The 21,692-nt window shown below is 37.6% G+C and overlaps 1 protein-coding gene across 1 annotated transcript in view; it reads right to left on the bottom strand.

Moving 5' to 3' along the window:
- Window positions 1-13,834, bottom strand: part of ankrd33ba (ankyrin repeat domain 33ba) — a 19,565-nt gene extending 5,731 nt beyond the window's left edge. Inside the window, exon 1 of the mRNA XM_032503752.1 lies at window positions 12,987-13,834. Coding sequence (XP_032359643.1) covers window positions 12,987-13,418 — 432 coding nt within the window. The 5' untranslated portion in view covers window positions 13,419-13,834. The remainder of the gene's footprint in view (window positions 1-12,986) is intronic.
- Between the last annotated feature and the right edge of the window lie 7,858 nt (window positions 13,835-21,692).

Raw genomic sequence — 21,692 nt, 5'->3', positions numbered from 1 at the left:
GGGAACACAGAGTTCTCAGTTGACATATACACAGTGTATACATGGAAGTATTTCGGTTAGAGAGACATGTCTTTCACAGATAGGTAGAAACATGCTCTCTACAGGAAGCCAAAATTCAATATATATAAATGATTAAATTAATGTTATGACAATGAATGTGACTAGGTAAATGGCTTAGCTTTTAAACACCTGTAGGAAACAACAGATTACAGATACATTTGTCACTCGATATCTGACGTTAGCCTCATCCGTTTTGTTTTTAACATGCATTACAGTAAGTCTGACTTTTGTATTTTAACGATCTAAGAGCATGGCGTGATGCGCCTGGCGCAGGTGCGTTTAGGGCGTGTCCAAATCCACTTTTTGCAAGTTTGAATGCGGAAAAAAAGGGTCCGTGTGCCAGCCACATGGTTCAGAAGGGTTGTACTTGGTGTCTTCATTAATTCATAGGTGTGTTTTGGGCGTAACATGCAATAAACCAATCAGAGTGTCATCTCCCATTCCCTTTAAAAGCCAGGCGCGTTTGTACCTTGGTGCATTGCTATTATTTGCGAACCTGCACCGTAATATTTTTATTTGTAATCTTTTGCATGTGTGTGTGCTGATGCCCCTCCGTGTTTGTGTATAGTGTGTACAAGCAGAGTGTGCGTGCGCTGTGTATTGGCCTAGGTGCATTTTACTAATGTGAAATCTATGTGCAGAAGAATAAATAATAAATAATAGTGTGACACATGTCTCTTGGCTTATACTTAAAATACTTTTACAAAACACCCCTTTTTGGCGACGAGGATGACTATTAACGGGCCTTTACCTACACCATTCATGCCTTCCCCTGGTGAATCTGCTGTTCCCTTCCCTTGAAAGAATTATAAAGAACTATATGCTAGTAATCAATGCTAACAGGCAGAAGTAGCCCAAAGCCAGAAAGCGTGCTGTTCTTCTCCATGCACTTGGCACCGAGGGACAAAGACTGTTTTACGCACTACCAGATACAGGTATTACATATGCTGCTGCAGCGGATGGACTTAGAAACCATTTCGTTCCTAAAGTAAATATGATTGCGGAACGTCACAAATTTTACCAGAGGGCATAGCAACCAGATGAGTTGATAAACCCTTATTTAACCTCATTACGAGAACTGGCTGCACTGTGTGAGTTTAGTGATATGGAGGAGCAAATGCTTTGAGATCAACTGATAGAGCGTGTTGCCAATATACACGTACAAGACGGACTTTTGTTAGAAACGGATCTGACCCCGGCTCCGACAGTACTACGAATGACGCTACCACAACGGCTGCTGCGTCAGTGAGGGCCATACATAAACAGCAAAGGAAGGCCCGGCAAAAGAACAAAGGACACCTGCTTCATCAATGGCGCCTACAACTAATCGTTGTTCCTGCTACCGTTGTGGCTCCCAGCAAATAAACCTTCATGCCCTGCTGCTAAAGTGGCCTGCAATTCATGTGGAAAAGTGGGACATTTTTCCAAAATGTGTCTGTCTGGACTATCTAAAGGTGGTGCGTGAAATAGTGATAAAAAAAAACTGACTGTGCTTTTAATGAATGATAATGTGCAAGATTAAATTATCTGTGCTGAGCAAGTGAATGCAAATGGACACTGTCATGACATTGAGCTAAAAATGGACACAGGTTTATCAGTGTCTATCATTCCTTAGATCACTTACCAGACTTTCTTTCCTACATGTGAACATTCTGAGCCTACAGTGAACCTGTTCACTTATTCAAGAGAGAAAACACCTGTTAAAGGGTGTATGCATGCCACAGGTACTGATGATGGGCATACTACTACAGGTTCATTCTTAGTGGTAAAGTCAGGCACTGCTCTATTAGGGCTAGATCTATTTGCGGCATTGAGGGTACAAAAGTTGTTACAGCGGACAGGTCTGATGACCCTACTGCACCAAAACACAATACCACGGAATGCTTTTGAGATCCAGGCACAGGAGATTGGCTGTGCAAAGGGTTTGTGGACAAAATTCAACTCAAACCAGAAGCTGTGCCAATATAACAAAAACTCAGAAGACTTCCTTTCTCTGTGAGGCCAGCTAAGTGATGAGCTCAAAGACCTACAGAAAAAGGGCATTAAAGAACACATTTATGCATCTCCATGGGTCCCGCCGATAGACACAGAGAAAAGATGAAGGAAAACTGAGCATGTGTGTTGACCTCAGGGAACCTAACAAAGCCGTTGTGACTGTCACCCGTTACCACACATGGACGAGCTATTTTCTGAATTGAGAGGAGCTACAGTCTTCTCTACCATTGACCTGGCCTCTGCTTACCATAAAATGTTACTGCATCCAGACAGCCATGATATAACTGCATTCATCACACATGATAGACTTTTCTGTTTCTGCCAGGTCCTATTTGGCCTCGCTTCAGCTCCATCAGCTTTCCAGAAGATGATGACGACCATACTGGCAGACATGCCAGGAGTACAGGCATATCTGGATGATGTGATTTGCTGCGGAACTACTCAACAGCAGCATGATGCCAACCTACGGAGGGCACTGCTTGCCTTGAAAGAGGCAGGACTTAAGCTGAACATGCTGAAGTGCAAGTTTAACCAGACTTCTATGCGGTTCCTAGGCCACACCATATGCAAAGAGGCTTCACCCAGATCAAGATCAGAGCACAGCTGTGGCCAGTGCACCTTCCCACATGACACATGGTACAGCAAATTTATCCCGGACTTTACTTCTGTTGTTGACGCGCTACGTGAAACACTCACAGTTCAACTGGACTGCTGAGGCTGAGCAGAGTTTTACTGACATAAAGAGACTGATTGTTGAGAGCCCCGCTCTACCACTGTACGACCCTGAACCGCCTACATATTTAACTATGAAGAACACTTTCTCCTGCTGAAAGGAAATATTCTACTGTGGAACGTGAAGCGCTGGCATGCGTTTGGGCAGTAGAAAGGTGGAGAACCTATCTATGGGGACATCACTTTGCGTAACTTACGCACAGATCATCAAGCAATTACTACCCTGCTTACATCCAACAGTACTGGCCGTGCTGGACTGCGAATTGCGAGGTGGTCTGCACAACTACTATGCTTTACATATAATGTTGCTTACGGCACTGGGAAACTGAATGCCATTCCAGGCTCCCACTGCCTAACACAGGCGAAGCGGAAGTGGAACCGGACATAGTAGCTACTGTTTTTATGGAGTCTTTGCATACCGTGTCCTTGTCTGAGTTATCCGCTGTATGTGACACTTATTCTGAACTGTCTCACTTGCAACAGCAAATACAGAAAGGCTGGCCAAAATGCAGAAAGAATGTACCAAATGAGTTGGATTCATACTTCAATGTACGAGACGAACTGGCTGTAGACAAAACACTTGTCATGAGAGGTACTGGCCGCTTGATTGTGCCTACATCACTGCGATCCAAAGTGGTAGACTTGGCACTTAAGGGGCACCAGGGAGTGGTGCACACTAAACAGAGACTGCGAGAACTGTACTGATGGCCACAAATGGACAAAGATGTACAGAGTAAGTTAACTTTATGTGTGTCATGCCAATACAATGACAAAACAGTGAAGACTGCACCTGCACCACTTACACCTATTCACATGCCAGATGGACAATGGGAAAAGGTTGTCATTGACATAACCGGCCATTTTGAACGTGTAACATGGGACTGACGGTTTTGCCATCATTCTCACAGACTATTATCGTAAATGGGCAGATGTAGTATTCAACTCTTCAGTCACAACAGAGGTGATTACCCGCTTTTAAGCTACAGTGTTTAGTCGTGAAGGACATCCGACCTGCCTGGTCTCTGACAAGGGATGTCAGTTTACTCCCAAACAGTAAGGAGAATACAGACAGAAAGTGAGGAGCAAAAGTGCCCACCTTCACCAAGTGAACGATGCTGTACAAGTCCAGAGACCGGAAGATGCCTACAAGGAGTCATCCAAATACACCAAACCTCTGACAGTCGTAAAGAATGTCGGACCTAGTATTTACCTTCTCAGTGAGGGTCGGAAATGGAATGCCTCAAAGCTGGTACGTTACCCAAAGAAACCTCTAGCTTGCATCAGAGAGAACAATGAGACTACAATGGATGGACTAACAGATGGTTAACAGACTTTGAGAGATGACTATGGTACAGGATACATGTGTGAACTGTGCAAATTGAAAAAATCATTCATGGTGTTCTACTATGAGAAAAAATACTGACTGTTCTGTTAAGTGAGAAAAAAATGTCTTACTGTTTTGAAGTCTGAGTATACAAGCTAAGACAGGAATAACTTAATTTCAGGTCAAATATAGGTTTCCAGGTACTATCCTTAGTGAAAGGATATTTTACAGCAGTTGAGGGTACCGAAGTGACTTATTCCTTTAAGAAAAGGGGAAATGTTGTGTCCTGTTGATACGGTTAGTGAACACTGGGAGCGCTAGAGTGCACAGTTAGGATACAGGTGAAAGGTATGTGATGATGAAGAATGGTATGTGCAGAAGAAAAGAAGAATAAAGTTGAAAGTAGTGTGATACATGTCTCTCGGCTTGTACTTAAAATACTTTTACAAAGCACCACATGGACGGTCTTAAAATAGTAAAGACACTTGCAACTGGCTTCGCGCCGTGCTGCGTAGGGTGCAAGATAGGGCCCTGTGTCTTTTTTGTGTCATCACAGGTGTGTTTTGTTTTGTTTCTATCAAAGGTGTAAAACTTCCATGTAAGTCCTTAAAACTGAACTGTTTTTAGTCCAGCAAATGGAAGTCAGGAGTTTGTTTTTATTGTGAGAAGTAGAATACACAATATTCTTCATACTCAATTGGTTCAAGTCAAGAAATGGTTTCCAGGCAATTAAAATAACAGTGGATTCTAGGTGTTCTTCAATGAAAATGATGGTATTACTGTATTTCAGCTCAGGCTGACAGGCGTAACTTGTGAAGCAGCAGCTATCGGAAAAATTGAATTTCCAACAAAGTCAAACAAACAACAGTGTGTTGTTCATAACAACCTATTGATTGCTAAGCTAGCAGACCCTAGGGGACTTTAATTAGTGCTTTAATAAAGGCAGGTGTGCTGGAAAAGGTCAACCAGTGAGACACTCTCTGTAACAAAGCACACACAGACGGTGCATCCATCAGCTGCAGCAACACAACATGTATTCTGCTACACATACCTGCTGAGAGAAATCAAAACAAAACAAATCCCCAATTCACTTACACCTCTTTCATTTTCAAATGAAAGAGGTGAATGGTGAATGTTTCCTGTATGATGTAAAAGCGCTTTGAGTAGTCGTTAAGACTAGAAAAGCGCTATATAAATACAACACATTTATATCCACGACGTTCCACTTCCGGTGCTGCTTTTCACCTGGATGTCCGTTATATATGCCTGTATAAAGACACCATGTTGTATTTAACCTCTCAAGAAATCAATTTCAACTTTGCTGGCAAGAATGAAGTATTATTCTATTTAGGTTACAATTTGTTCCACATTTGATATTCCTCGATTCGTGAGCCTGCTTCTGTGACATGATGTTCTCTTCATGAGAGCACTCGTAAAATCTACTTGATGTGTTGCGCCTCTTGGCACGATAGGTTTTTAGTCTTGGTTCCCAGGCACACCGTGTTACTCCAGTAAATTATTCTTTCAAACTGTGGTATGGATGTGATCAAAAGTTTGGTCTCGCTAAAATGAATAAATAGAATAATGACTGAAGATTGGTACAGAGAGTGCCTGAACTTTTATAGAAAAAACATACAAAGTTGGTGCCAACCTCATCCATAGCCACTTATTTTACACACACACATCCACACGCGATGATAGTTATGTGTTTCTCCACATACTGAATTCTAAATAATATTGCCAATCTTCAAAGACGAAATATAAAAAAACGAATGCTAAATGCTTACAGAAATCTGTTTATCAGGTTGCAGAATGTTTCAATTATTTTTCAATAAACAGTATCAAGACTGTCAGCATCATGCTACGCCATGAACACTATCAACATCATGTAGTACTTAGCAGCATTTGGATACATGTACAGTAGATGTTCTTTCACACGTAAGATAAACTAAACTTGGCTGAAATAGCCAAGAGAGTTTTAAGGGTAAAAATGTGGAGAGAGGTCCTGTGGAGTACCTGGTAGATTGTCTGGAAAAAGTTCACTTCAGGGCTCAGATTCAGATTGCTCTTTGTGGTTAGACACTCATTTAAACATTGTCTATGTCTTTCTCATTCTCTAACATACACACACATTCTTGGCAAGCCTCCAGCTTTGCTGTGTTTTACTTTAGCAGCATGCCCTGCAGCATGTCTGGAGCAATCTTAGTTGTCTGGCAATGTCCTATTTTTTCTGTGAACCTTTCTCACACACGCACAAACACACACAAGCATTTAACTTCTGTTTTTACCCGTTCTCTCCCAGGATCTAGTTTTCTATTCAACACATCCCTATTAGGAATATTTCTTACATCTATTGGGTTCTTCTGATGCACTTCAGCTGTGGCTGCTGGCAATGTTGGTGACTATAGAATCTGAGAGAAGAACACCAGCGAAATGCACAAACAGCATTCAATTGCAAAAACACACATTGAATTGAGAAAAGGGCAATCATGTGCTACACTATTACACACTCAATGACTAACTCTAAGGCTAAAGGGATAAAAATAACAACAACCCTGAAACAATCAGGAGAGATACTTCCAGGGATGGGTGTGTGTAGTGCACGTGTGAGATAGGGATATAGTAAAATGTGAAGTGAGACTTAGAGCATGACAGAGATTCAAATCCTCACTTTATGTATTTTGGGAGGATTATGTATTTTGTATGTAGGTCAAATGAAGATGCACACTAAGGCAAATTTAAAGCTTTCATTACTTTACGCTGATGGACATAGACATATGCCCTTCCCTGACTGTAATCTCCTTTGTTCCCTTACACTGGATTGTAACCGCCCTCATAAAATGAGGAGGAGGGGGCGGTCAATGCAGGCACTAGACTTCACTTCTTGACCTTTTCTTTCATAAAAGCTTGTAAGGTATAAAGTAGTATGTAATGTTTATAGCCAAAATGCCCTGCGGTAAAAACTGGTATTTGGTCTTTTTATACTTAGTGTCAACACTAAATAAGATTACTCAAATCTAAATCATATACATGGCAATTTCCTGCACATTAATATGACCTTTCCATGCGGATGGCATTTCTTTCACATAACTATCTATCTAACATAACTTCTATCCATCTAATATCAATTAAAGCTGTCCATCCATCTAAAACATTCAACATTTGAGATGTTCCATTGTGCTGGTTAGTTTTCAAATTTTTATTTATGTTTTGCTTATGACAATTTTGACCAAATAAGTGTATGTGTCATAACAAACCAAGGTGATACATAGAAATTCCTTACCAAAAATGAATTTGAATTTCAGTTGTACTTGTAAAACCTGTATTAGCAATCAAGGTCAGTGAGTTCTATTTTATACAGTCTAGGGTTTTGATGCAGTCTGAATACACACACACACAAGTTGTCAAAAAACATTCTTCAAAAAAGCACCTACAGTCTTACTCTCTCTGGCAACACACATCCACACTCGCACAAATAACCTGGTCAATGTATCATTAGCCCATAAAGACACACATGCAGAGAAACACAGACACACACACACACACACACACACACTTACAAAGTAATCTGGGGAACATCCATAGCTAAGAATAGAAAGGCTTAGCCGTATCAGTCAATGACACACAGACAGAGATGGAGACAGACATAATTGTGCATCTACAATTGATGTGAGAATGCTGTAATTGGCTCCAACGACGGTGACACAATACTCAGTGTAACCCTTAAAGTTCCTTATGAACACATAACAATAACAGGTTTCCCAGCCAGTGTTATCATTCCATCTTAATTAAATCATGTAAACCAGACCAAAGTACATGTGTGCATTAGTACAGTACCATAGCATCTTTAGATAATCATGGTTGAATTAATTGACTTTAGCTGGATCCCGGCCAAGTAGAAACCTGTTTAATCTCCCCATAATGTCTAGTATTAGACCCTTTATGCTAAAGCAACTAATGGCCTTTGACTTCTTCAATAAACCAATCTAACTACCTTCTTGCTTTTTAAAATAAGGGCTTACCCACAACGTGATTTTTTTAAACTTCCAAATAAGTACTGGCCAAGGCAAAATCCTGCAAATCATCCGAGTGGCAGACGACCTGTGTCTCTGCAGCCTGCATTAACCACGTATAAAACATTGCATTCGTTTGGGTTTTTACAGTACATCTTTGTGTTCAAAAACATGCACACACACACACACACACACACACACACACACACACACGGGCAAATACTCTCTAGACCGCCCTCAATCACATACACCAGAAGCACTGACACAGACGTACTGGGCCATGTTTCTGTCAATAGCCTCCATGTTAACTCTGTTTCTTTCTGCAGCGTTCACGTGACTGTATCAAAGCAGATGTGTTTGACTGTCGTTTTGATTTTTCCATTCATCTGTATTCGCTAGCAGCATCATGCTTGCTACCATCTCCTTTGCCAAGATAGAAAGAGGTAACAGCCAGGCAGGGTGGCCTCATTTAATTTGATTGATTGATTGATTGATACTGTGTTTGTGTGTGTGTGTTTATTGAGTTTTTATGCAAGCATAACAACTTATCCAATTCACAGCAAGGGGGAAACACTGTCTAACAGAGACACCTAAAAACATTGCTATGTTAACATTCAGAAGAGATAACCCTGATGTTTACCGACTTGTATTTGTCTTTGACCTTTTACAACACAATGCCAAAAAATTGTTGAAATCTCATCCAACATACCTGCTAGCTAAGTCACAACCCTGAGAATTTACTGTCAGGATTGGGATGCTGACAGGATATATCATTACTGAACCGTAATCATATACAAGGAGAATTAAATACAGGCACTTCTGACCCACATAATGGATAGGTCAGAAATCCCAACCAGATATGATGTGAGCAGTAATGTGACCCAAACTTGGGGAGAAATTAACAACAATGGTTTCCAAAATTACAGCTTTCCCTGACTTTGCATGTAGCTAGTCCAATGTTAGTCACGCTTTGCCGGACCTTCCTCCACAATGTCGCGGAGGAGGGTCTGGCTAGTCCACACAGCATTCGGGGATGGGAGAGAAACGTGCTCTGGTTTATTGGAATGTCTTTTAGCCAGTCACAACTGTCATGGGTGGTGATAAGTGCCACACGGAGCCCCGGTGCTGCAGCAAAATAGCCTTTGAAAGAAACTTGTTTTGGGGGAACGTGTATGTTCAAAAGTTGTTTTAGTTGTGCAACACAAAACTCTGATTTGACAGATAGTCTATTTAGGTAGTCTGGATTTAACCTGCAGAGGTATGAAGAGAAGTTAACCTTAGTCCTCATAATTAGACAGAGAGTTTAAAATTCTAAAACAAAGAAAGCGTTAAAGGAGAATTCCGGCAAATTTTTACGTTAATCTTGATAAGCAGCTAACAGGGTTGGCTAGCTACCGGCAGGATAGAGACAGGATTGGTGAATTTAAACAATGTCGGAGTTGACACATATTGTCACGTAAGGGCCCTGTTCATGTTGCACAAACATTTTAATTGCATTTTGTGTCAGTTAAGAGGCACAAAGGCACCATTTTAGCTCAGTGGAAGCTCGTACACGTAGTTGCAACTACTCCATGTTGCCTGGAACAATTCGGGTCGGGGGTTTTTCAATCAAAAGTACACACATTTATAGCCATCAAGATTAACGTAAAAATTGGCCAGAATTCTCCTTTAAGTAATGAATATCCGGCCAAAAAGAGGGACATATAGCGGAATTTCCAGCGGCAACGGGGTAATCCCAGAAGTGGAAGGTTGTGGATATAGACCAGTCCAATGTAAACACAGCAGTAGCCTAAAAAACTGTGATGGCCTGCCTGGACCAATAATAGAAACCCAAGAGTAGGTGTTACATAACACCGAGCCTAGAGTAGAAAAAAATGTTGAAAGCAAAGCATTCAGAACATTGGGAAATCTGAGGTTTTTGCTAACTGGGATTTCTCTGAAATATGTTTACTTCATTATTTGAATTTCTGGCCATGTTAAACATAGCTTACTATGTTGTGATCATGATTACAGTCCTCCACCTCGCTGAAGTACCTTTATGAAAAACACAGAATCCCTAGCAGCTTCTGGGCTGCCATTCTGTAGCTGACATTAACCTTGGATTAACCTCGGACCTTTCTGTTGGAAGAAGACCACAGAAACAGAGACAACAACTTATTTTGTTTGTGTGTGTCAAATAAATAATAGGCTAAACTAGGCAAATGTACACTCTTTCCTGTATCTTCAGAGCCATTTTAGGTATCCAATGTAACACCCATGTAACTGCTGATGAGGGAAAGAGGAAATAGTGTACATGCTGTATTTGGTCAAATTCAAGGCGGGGATGTAACACCCCTCTTTGTCTTGAAAAACACATTGTCAGGCTGTGTGCTATATAAGGATGTTGACATCTGTGTCAGGATGTGTAAGAACATGCACGCACTAATACTCTTACCCTTACCAGATACATATCAGCATGTGTTTCCAATGGAGAGGTTTCCTAACCTGTATTGTGTCTGAGTATGTGCACATCCCTGAGGTCACAGGGCATAGCAAAGCAAATGTTGAATGCACTACCACACATCCTGACACACACACACACACACACACACATATCGAAGCATCCAATCCCCTATGTTTTGCATGTCATACAGTAGAGAAGAGATATATTCCAATGATGTCACTTCTACTCTTCCATCCCATGGCCTCATCGGTAATTACATAAGCCGACATAATTGAGGAAGGAGAATTGATGAGAGATGATGGTGAAATAGTAAAAAGGCAAAGTGAGATGGGGGTAGCCTCAATGTTAGAGACGCAGCTTTGTGATGTATGGTCAGTAGTATGAAAACATACAGACCATTTGGGGTATTTTCACTGGAGAGAGTAAATTAATAAAACACACATTCTCCCTCAGCAACTACAACTGCACTCCAAATTTCTCTACTGGAACACTTTAGTTGCCAATGGGACAAAACTACAGTTATCTTCCACATGTGATGGTATAAAACGATGTGCTAGTAATGAGAAAAAGGGCTTTGTCAACTCGTTTCTGCATGAAATTGTAAAAAATGTACTAAGTCCCAACAATACAATGCAAATTTCCTTTTGTTGTCTTTTGTTGTGCTGTGTGTCTGATTGTCTTTTATGTATGCCTTGCTGCACCACAATTGCCTCTCGGGGACAATATCAATGAAGTTGAGTTGAATACAAGATACAAGGCAATGCGATTCATCTTCAGCATACAGCGCTCATTGCCAGCTAATTCAATTAAGCTCAGCAAAATGTCTCGATGAAAGAAAAACTAGTCTGGCGTTCCATCATTATGGATTTATCTCTTTGCCCTGGGCTGTAGTTCTTTGGCAGGAGTGAAGCGATTCATAAAGTGTAAAGGGACACATACTTTGATTGCACTGCAGAAAGAATTTCCAATAACTTTCCAATAAGCAGTTATTCTTATGATGAATTACTTGAAAATATTTATTAATTTGTTTATGTAAATTAAAGTCAACCAACTAAAGTTGTATCAATGTTTGATGTTGTTAAAAAGTCCATAACTCAACCAACAGGAACTGTCACCGCTACTTGCCTATTGTGGAATTTATGGCTTTAAAATGCATCTTTGTTCATTAGCGAGACTGTTTAAAGGGCTCTTAGACACAGTAAGGCCATCATCTCATTGGTAGATAATGTGCTTCACCTTATGGGACTTCCCACACTGAATCCAAATCCCGAATAATTAATGTAGTCGGCTCACATACACATAATGTGCCTGCAGGACCCCCCCCCCCCCCCCCCCCCCCCCCCACAAACACCACCACAACACCCACACACACACCACACACACACACACACACACACACATACCCACACACACACAGGGGATTGTGTGTTCTGCTAACCGTGAGAGACCTGTTTGTTATATAGACCTGGAGGTTGCTCACTCTAGCAAAATTGAGGTCTGCCAACATACACAGACCTGTCAAAAAACTGTTTGGTATTATAAAGTATAGAAGTGTGAGCTGATTATAGAAATAAGCTTATAATAAAATGAAATAATACAAACATGCAGAAGATTTAAAATGAAGCATTTTCAAGCCAACATCCTGGTAAGAAACTCTCTATTCAACCCACATCTACATTTTCAATAAACATCATAGTTGATTGTTGATTGTTATTTAACTGATTATGTATCTGATTATTATTGTTGCAATTAATTTACAGATTCAATGTGACATTTGGAAAATAACTTTAAAGTTTTCAGTGAGGCAGGCCAGCATGGGCCGGTAAATTTAGGTAAGTAGGCCAAAGACACTGAAGCAACCTATGGGCTTAGGTAATTATGTCAATACCAGGTCATAACCTAATGAATCTAAGGCTCTTTAACTGAACTGAGTGACAGTTATATCAGTCTCGCATTGCCAGACTCCTCAGCTTCCATTGAGTGATATTTATTTAAACAATCACAACCGTCCTGGGCAGCGAGCACCAAATGCAGCTAATTACGCCAGGCTTTATCCCAGCACTGTGCATCTGTTGAGCCAGAATAGATTACATTAGCCTACTAGCTACTAATAATAGTCCACACCAAAGAAAATATTTAGCTAGTGCCCCTGAACAAGACCACCTAGCTTATTTGCTCCATATCTTATAAAATAAATTATGTCACCAAAATACTATAGCTAGGCTAGGCCTAATATTAGCCTATGTAGGCCTAATTGCAGCCAATTTACTAATTAATTAAACTTAACTAAAAAAGTTCAACAACTAAGCCGTATCCATTACTAGTCTGTCTTTGATATTTTAAACTGGAAGGTAGCCTAAAAAGTAACGTTAGCCTAACAGTCACCAGGCTAACTTGTGTGAAGTCAGCCTATTCATACCCTGTTATTCCTGTCCTTCTCATTGACCTCCTCCTTCGCCACTCCATGCCGTATCATTATCCGGACGATAGTGGAGTTGTTGGTGCAGCACGCCTGGAAAAAAGACAGCGGTTTTGGGCTTTCCGGTGACGGGGTGCTCTCCGAGTCCGCGAACACATCATCCGGCGGGTAGAAGGAGTCGTCCGAGACGATGCTCCGACAATCCTCCAAGTCCTCAAAGTCAACTTCTTCGAATTCATCATCGTCTGTCTCTCCTTCGTCCCCTTCATCGTCCTCTTCGCACGAGCCTAGGTAGTCGTCATCGTTGGACTCCTCGACTATGGTCGGCTGAATTTGGGTGATGTTCCCCCCGACTTTCTGCTGCTGCTGGAGCTGTTTGACCCGGACCGACGAAGCGCCTCCTCCATCCCTGTCGTCCGTGATCAGCACCATCTAATCCCCGAGCCTAGGGCACTGTCCTCGGGGTAGAGTGCAGCCTGGCACGCGAGTCGCTTGCATGGGACGGTCAGTCTATTCCAGAAGGAATCAAACTCAGTCGCCTTAAAAAGTCGCTTGCATCACCTACGGGAGTTTAATTACAAAAACTCTGGTACGATATTATAGTGAAGCATATTGCGCGAGCATTTATCCATCAGTCATTTTCGGAGAGTTATTGATATTATTCCCGTCCGAGCCCTAAACGTCTCACCAAGTGAAATACTTTCGCGCGCCCCCAAAACGAAACCACGTTGAGTTTACAATCAACAAATGAACAAAGTTGAAAAAAAGTGGAGCTACAGCGGAGCCTAACTTTGCGGCACACACGACCGTCCCATGAAGGGCGGAGAGGGACAGCAGCCTGTTACCTATAGTCGCCTAATCCGATTAGATGGGACTGATCTCTCTCTCTCTCTCTCTCTCTCTCTCTCTCTCTCTCTCTCTCTCTCTCATTTAATCCAGCTACTACATTGTGATGGTTTGACAACTGGTTTTGTTTCTGCATGTTAAGATTTGGTGGTTTCAAGTGATGTTGAAAACACAATAAAAACCCTTTCAGAAAAGAAAACTATGAATTGATGGTACTCTACATCTGAGTCATCAAAACTAACAGGGGGAAAACCCGCATTAAAGTGTCAGTCTATGAGTCATTTTATTTGATATCTACAAGGCATAACTTTACTGTAAACTAATAGGGCTTTCCAATTTTCTGGCTAATAAAGCACATTAGGTTACATTAAGTTACATTTCCCATGTAGTGTGATTCGGAGATCATTTATTTTACACACAGCCTCAGTGCATTCTGTTGAGCCACCACACTCTTGCTCTCTCTCTCTCTCTCTCTCATTTACTTGGCCACTGGCCAGTTGAGATAATAGAGGCATAGATTGGTCTTCATTACTTGGGGCTGAACTCTGGAGAGAGATGGGTTTGCGTGTGTAACCAGTTCCATCTCATGGGAAATTCTAAAATAATTTGTAAGAAAAAGAAATGCTTTTCATCTAGTGTTCAAAATCTGAAGGACCATTGGGCTCAACCACGGGTAATTTTTATACACATGTAAGCAAAAACCATGAACAAAACTTAAACTACCAAATATGTTGGCCTAAAAATAGGAAACTAAAACTGGAACAGGTGCTGTGTCAATTTTGTATTTTAAAATGATTATTTCAAATGTTATGACACCAGTATCAGTATCGCCTCCGATACGGCCCATCACATCATATCACATCCCTACTGGAATAGTAGTATATACTTGTTAAAACATAATGAAATGTATGACACACTGGTATCGGATCACTACTCTGTATCGACCGAGACGCAAGTTCAAATATCAGAATCGATATCGGGAAGCAAAAAAATGGTATCGGACCATCTCTAATTTCAAACGATGAAATATAGATTCACTAAGCAGACAATCTACTACTGAAATGAAATAGGCCTATCCCGTGGATCCCACTAGCAGCATTATATTCTGTACCGGATGTGCTGCTTTTGTGGTTTACCTGTGAGTGAGGACCTTGTTTTTACAATTGATATCCTACATAATGGCAATGCAAGGCTTAAAGGTTTAACACGTGGCCTCTGATTCAACCTCTGCATCCTGTTTTGATGTTGTGTAAATATATTCTATATAAGCTGGTTGTTTTCCCTAAAAAAGGTAGAATTAAAAACATTGTCAAATAAAAGTTCATCATATTTTGTCACTGGGTGGCGTACACTGTTACCAGAGTGCATGGCTTTGCAGAGTTTTATGTAAACTATGCAATTTCTAAATACTCCAATATTCTGCATGAAAGCAATGTTTCCAGACAGATTTACGGAGATTAAATCGGTTATATCAGCTGACATCACCGGCTGTGGAAAAAGCGAGTGCACAACAGTCCCCGTGTGTGCTTATTATCATTATACGTTTATCTACCCCCAGCTGAGAGCTCTGCTCTCCTGCGGCTCGCCCATCTCTATGGTATCAGCCTGCCGCTGTACAGGGGACAGTCAGTGTTAGCACTTCTAGAGAGAAATCCGTTTCAATATCTAAGCAAGTCCCAGACTCAATCATTCAAGCCCCCCTAAAAATGAAAAATAATGTATAAATATAAAATTTATAAATATATACAGTATGTGTACTGTAGATAACTTAAATCAATTTTAGTGCTTCAAGAGAGAGTTTGTGAACTTGTCTGTTAGTAAAGAATAAACAATTACAGGTTCAAAGTGCTGGAAACAGGTTTAATATCTTGACTTGACTTTTTTATGACTTTTTAAAAATGTCAATACTGTACAATGTTTTTTTAGACATACTATACTGTTTACTATACATAATTACTGTTCTCGGCATTCTATAATATGACTTTTTTTTGACGTACTACAGTACACCTCCTTTGACAGACAATACTATGATAGTTTTTTAGTTTGTTTGACGTACTATACTATAATTTTTATGACTTTTTTCTACAATAATGCTATGACTTTTTTTTGGGGCGTACCATGTGACCTTTTTATGACTTGTCTTGAAATAACATTTATGTGACGTTTTTCTAAATATTTTTTGTTTTTTTTGACACTTTTTGACATATTATACCATGACTTTTTTCAAAGTTCATTGAATATGTCGTAGACCAGGGGCCCAGTATAGATATTTACATGACCCACAGACACATTCAAAGGACTCATTGTGATTCACGAAAACATCATATGATGAAGAAAAGTCATAGTAGTATAATAGTATATGTCATAGTGTGTTGAAGAAAGTCCCAAAAATGTCATAGAATACAGTATTATGTCAAAAAAATTATAGTATAGTTTGCCAAAAAAAAATCCTGGTATAGAATGATGAACCAAGTCATAGTATTGCCGTATATGTTGAAAAGAGTCATAACAAATCATGATGAAGCTTATTGAGAAAGACTTCCATGCTTCACATTTCTCTCTCTCTCTCTCTCTCTCTCTCTCAAGCTAATCAGCTGCATTGTGACCAGATTATTCCACAATCTCTGTGCGCTATTGTTGTTTTTTTGGCATTCAAACTTTAAATCTGTTCTGCTCTCTGCTGCTGTCAGTTGTCATTTCAGGCTACATCGATGTGACCCTCCTCCACCTCATTCCCCTCCAGTTCTCATGATTCCCCGCACCCAGGGTTCCTCAGTTCCATCTCCCTTAATCCGCCACCACCACTGTCTACACTCCATCGGAGGGATATATTCCTGTATTTCCATGGCCTCTTTACCCCTTGGAAAAAAAAGTCTAATTGCCAAAGACTCTTACATATCAACCTATCATGCACCATGTTAATTAAACTTATTTCACTCTTAAATTAAGTCTCTATATTGTTAAGTCATAGTAAAGTGATTTAAAAAGCCATAGTATGTATGCCAAAAAAGTTATAAAAAGTAATGTGCACTGTTAATACTGCTTGTATCTCATGTATTCGTACCCCTTAGTGTTTACTTTACTTTTTTAGACATACTATAATATGACTTATCTCTGCATTCCATACTTTGCCTTTTCAACTTTTATCCACATACTGTACTATCTATTACTTTTTAATTCTTTCAACATACTATGCTATGACTTGTTAAACTTATAACAAAAAAAGCAATTATATTTAAATATTAGATTCAACTTTATTGTCATTGCAGGGTACATGTACCGAGACAAGGAAATGCAGTTTGGCATCTAACCAGAAGTTCAAAAAGCAGTAAAGTGGAGAGTATAGTGTGTAAACAGGGAAACAGATGTTGATTCAAGAGTATGTAAATGCTCTGTTTTTATAGAGCACCTTTCTAGTCTTAACAAGTACTCAAAGCACTTTTACATATTACAGGCACATTTCACACACTGTAGCTGAGGCTGCCATACAAGGTGCCACCTGCTCATCACATTTACTCTCCGATGTCACAGCATTGGGGGCAACTCACGGTTCAGTGTCATGCCCAAGGACACCTCGACATGGGGCAACTGCTCTACCACTGAGCCACAGTAAGGGGTATAAACACAGTTGTTTTAATGTTATTGTGTTGTAACCTTAGTCCGTTAAGTTTTCTGTCTTTGTATTGCCACTTGTTTCATTTATTTTTAAACGTTTGTACAATTTCTGTTCTATTTTGCAATATCCAAAATAAACATTTGATCACAAAAAAGTCATATTATAGTCTGTCAAAAAAAGTAATGAAAAAGAAATAGGTAACAGAAACATGTACAGGAAATAGAAAAAAACAGACACTTCATTCTCATACATTGTGTAGTATGTTGAAAACAGTCATAAAATGTGATAGTATAGTATGACACCATTTTTTTGTTATATTATTAGATTCAACTTCAGATTATTGTCCTTGAAGAGTGCACGGAGACAAGGAAAGGCAGTTTCATCTAACCAAAATTCCAAAGAGCAGTGAAGTAGTAAGTAAGTAGTATACAGAAGAACATGTTGAGTCAACAATGTGGAATTAACAGTAAGCGGGGTATGAACACACCAGATATTTACACTATGAGCAGTATTAATAGTAGTATTTTTTATTGTTATATTTATTTTTATTGTATTGTTTAATATTATTGTTGTTTTAATTGTATTGTGTTGTAACCTTGGCCTTTTATGTTTTCTGTCTTTGAACTCCCAATTGTATGTTTTCTTTTGAAATGTTTGTGAAATTTCTAAGATAAACATGCAATCACAAAAAGTCCAAGTATAGTGTGTTGAAAAAGTTATGAAAAGTTATAAAAAGTCATAGCATGTCAAAAAAGTAATAGAATAGTATGTCGAAAAAAGTATTAGTATAGTATGTTGCAAAAAGTTATAAAAAATAGTCATAGTATAGTATGTCCAATAAAGGAATAAAAAAGTAATATTATAGTATGTGGAAATGAAAGGATAAGAAAATCATAGTATAGTGTCTCAAAAAAACTGATAAAGTCTGTCAAAAAAGTAGCGAAAAAGAAACAGAATACAACCAGAAACGTTGTTCTTAGTCACAGTACAGTACGACAAAAAGATTGATGAAAAAGATTTGATTATTCAATGCATTGTCATTGCAGAGTACAGGTATGGAATCAAGGAAAGCCCAAAAAGCAGTAAAGATATAGTCTGTATAAACAGAAGAAAATGTTTGATCCACAATATGTGGAATTAACAGCAAGGCATATGAATCCACTAGATATTTACATTGTGGTTCAGTATTAACAGTGTTTATGAATGCTGTCAGAGAACTGCCGAGATCAGCAAGGTTAAGGGGAGGAAGCTTTTTTTAGGCCTACATACAAAGTCACAGTATTGTATAAAAAAGTAATAAAAAAGTGATAGTATTGTATGTCAACAAATTTATAAAAAAAAGTAATGAAAATGTTACAGAATGGTATGTCAAATTAAGGGATAAAAATGTCATAGTATAGTATGTTGAAAAAAGTGATAAAAAAGTATGTTGAAAAAAATCTGGGAATAAAGTCATAGTAAAGGTATGTAAAAAAAAATGATAAGAGTCATACTACAGTATTTTGAAAAAAAATGATTAAAAAAGTCATAGTTAGTATATATTGAATAAAGGGATAAAAGTCATAGATAGTCTATTGAATAAGGGTAAAAGTAATAGTATAGTAGTTGAACAAGGGATAAAAAGTCATAGTGCAGTATTTCTAAAAAAGTGATAAAAAAGTGATAATATAGTATGTTGAAAAAAGTCATGAAGTGTCATATATATTATGTCAAGTAAATGAATGATAACGGATGGTATGGTATGTCGACAAAAGATAAAAAGCCACAGTATAGTAAGAAAAAAAGTGATAGTATATTAAATAAATGTGAAGTCGATAGTTGGTATGTCAAAAAGTGATAAAAAATTATAAAATAGTACATAGAAAATTGATAAAAAGTCACAGTATACTATGTTGAAAAATTGATTACAAAGTCATGGTATAGTATGTTAAAATCTTTAAAAAATTATATTTGTTGTTGAAAAAAGTAATGCAAATGTCATAGTATGTATTCAAAGAAGGATAAAAGTCATATTATGGTATGTCGACAAAAGTGATGAAAGTCACAGTATAGTTTGAAAAAATGTATAGTATGGAAATAATGTATGAATTAAGTCATAGAATAGTTTGTCGAAAAAAGTTAAAGTCTTAGTATAGTATGTTGAATAAAGGGATAAAAAAAGTCATAGTAAGTATATGTCAAAAAGCTACTGTAGTATGTAATAAACAGTTTAAAAATGGAAAAAATTACAGTATAGTATGTTAAAAAAAGTGATCAAGAAAGTTATAGTTTAGTATTCAAAAATTTTTAAAAGTAATTGTAATAGTGTCGAAAAAAGTAATAAAAACATAGTATGGATGTTGAAAAAGTAATAAAAAGTCAAGAAGAGTTGTAAACAAAAGATAAAAAATCATAGTATAGTATGTTGAAAAGGTCTAGTATTGTATGTCAAAAAGTCAACAGAAGTCATAGTAGTATGTTAAACAGTTATGAAAAAAGCATAGTATAGTATTTGTTGAAAAAGTGATTATTAAAAAATATTATGTTATTGTTATTGTTAATTGTGTATACAAAAAAGTGATTGCATTGCATAAAAACATTCTAGTATATTGTTGCAAAAAGCCACTAAAACATCATAGTATGTAGTTGAAAAAAAGTTATAGTATAGTAGGCCAAAAAAGAGATAAAAAATTCATGATATAATCTGTCAAAAAAAGTGAAAAAAAATCTAGTATAATATGTTAAATAAAGGGATAAAAAAAAAGTCATAGTATAGTTATTGAAAAATTCATAGTATATTATGTCGAATAGTTATAAAAAGTCATAGTATAGTATGTCGAATAAAGTTATAAAAAATTCATAGTATAGTATGTCGAATAAAGTTATAAAATAGTCATAGAAGAGTATGTGAATAAAGTGCCAATAAGATCATAGTATAGTATGTCAAGAAAGGATAAAAGTAATGTTATAATACAAATAAAAAAGTCATCAAATGTTAGTATTGTACATGAAAAAAAACTAAAAGTGTAGCATAGTCATAGAACCATCATAGTATTATATTGCAAAATGACAATAAACATCATTAGTATGTCGAAAAGGTCATAGTATACTGTAGTAGGACAAAAATTGTAAAAAAGGCATAGTATAGTATGTAGAAAATTCATAATATAGTATTCTGAATAAAAGGATAAAAGCCATAATATAGATGCCAAAAAACTCATAGTTATGGTATGTTGAAAAAAGTGAAATAATTTATAGTATAGTCTTCAAAAAGGGATAATAAGTCATAGTATACATTTTGAAAAAACTAAAAAAAATCATAATAGTTATGTCAAAAAAGTTATTTAAATGTCTAGTTTACTATGTTGAAAAAGTAATGAAAAAGTCAAGAGGTATGTCACAAAAAGATAAAATCATAGTATTGTATGTTGACAAAATTTATAAAGAAAGTCATATTATAGTATTTCAAAAATGTAAAAAGTAATGTGTAAAGCTGTTGAAAAAGTAATAAAAAAGCATAGTATGTTATTTGAAAAGTAATAAAAAAGTCAAAGAAGAGTATGTCAACAAAAAGATAAAAATCTAGTAGAGATGTGAAAAAAGTCTAGTATTGTATATCAAAAAGTCAACAAGAAGTCATGTATAGTATGTTAAAACAGTTATGGAAAAAAAGGCATAGTATATTATGTCAAAAAGTGATACAAATCAGAGTAAATGTATTGTTATGTTAATTATGTTAATACAAAAAAGTGATTGCATTGTCATAAAAACATTATAGTTTATCATTGCAAAAAAGCCAAAACATCTAGTATAGTAAGTCAAAAAAGTTATAGTATAGTAGGCCGAAAAAAAGGGATAAAAAAGTCATGATATAATCTGTCAAAAAAAAATGACAAAAGTATATATTGCAAAATGACAATAAAACATCATAGTATAGTATGTCGAAAAGGTCTAGTCTATAGTATACTGTAGTAGGAACAAAAAGTGCAGAAATTATATATATATATAGATAGATAGATAGATAGATATAACTAACCGTTCAAAAGTTTGGGGTCACATTGAAATGTACTATTTTTGAAGGAAAAGCACTGTACTTTTCAATGAAGATAACTTTAACAGTCTAACTTTGAGAAATACACTCTATCATTCTAATGTGGTAAATGACTATTCTAGCTGCAAATGTGGTTTTTGGTGCAATACCTACATAGGTGTGAGAGGCCCATTTCCAGCAACTATCACTCCCAGCAAAAAAAAAGGATCGCCGG

Source organism: Etheostoma spectabile, chromosome 22, assembly GCF_008692095.1.
Source record: "Etheostoma spectabile isolate EspeVRDwgs_2016 chromosome 22, UIUC_Espe_1.0, whole genome shotgun sequence".
Classification (NCBI taxonomy): Eukaryota; Metazoa; Chordata; class Actinopteri; order Perciformes; family Percidae; genus Etheostoma; species Etheostoma spectabile.
This window is presented reverse-complemented; position numbering and strand designations above follow the sequence as displayed.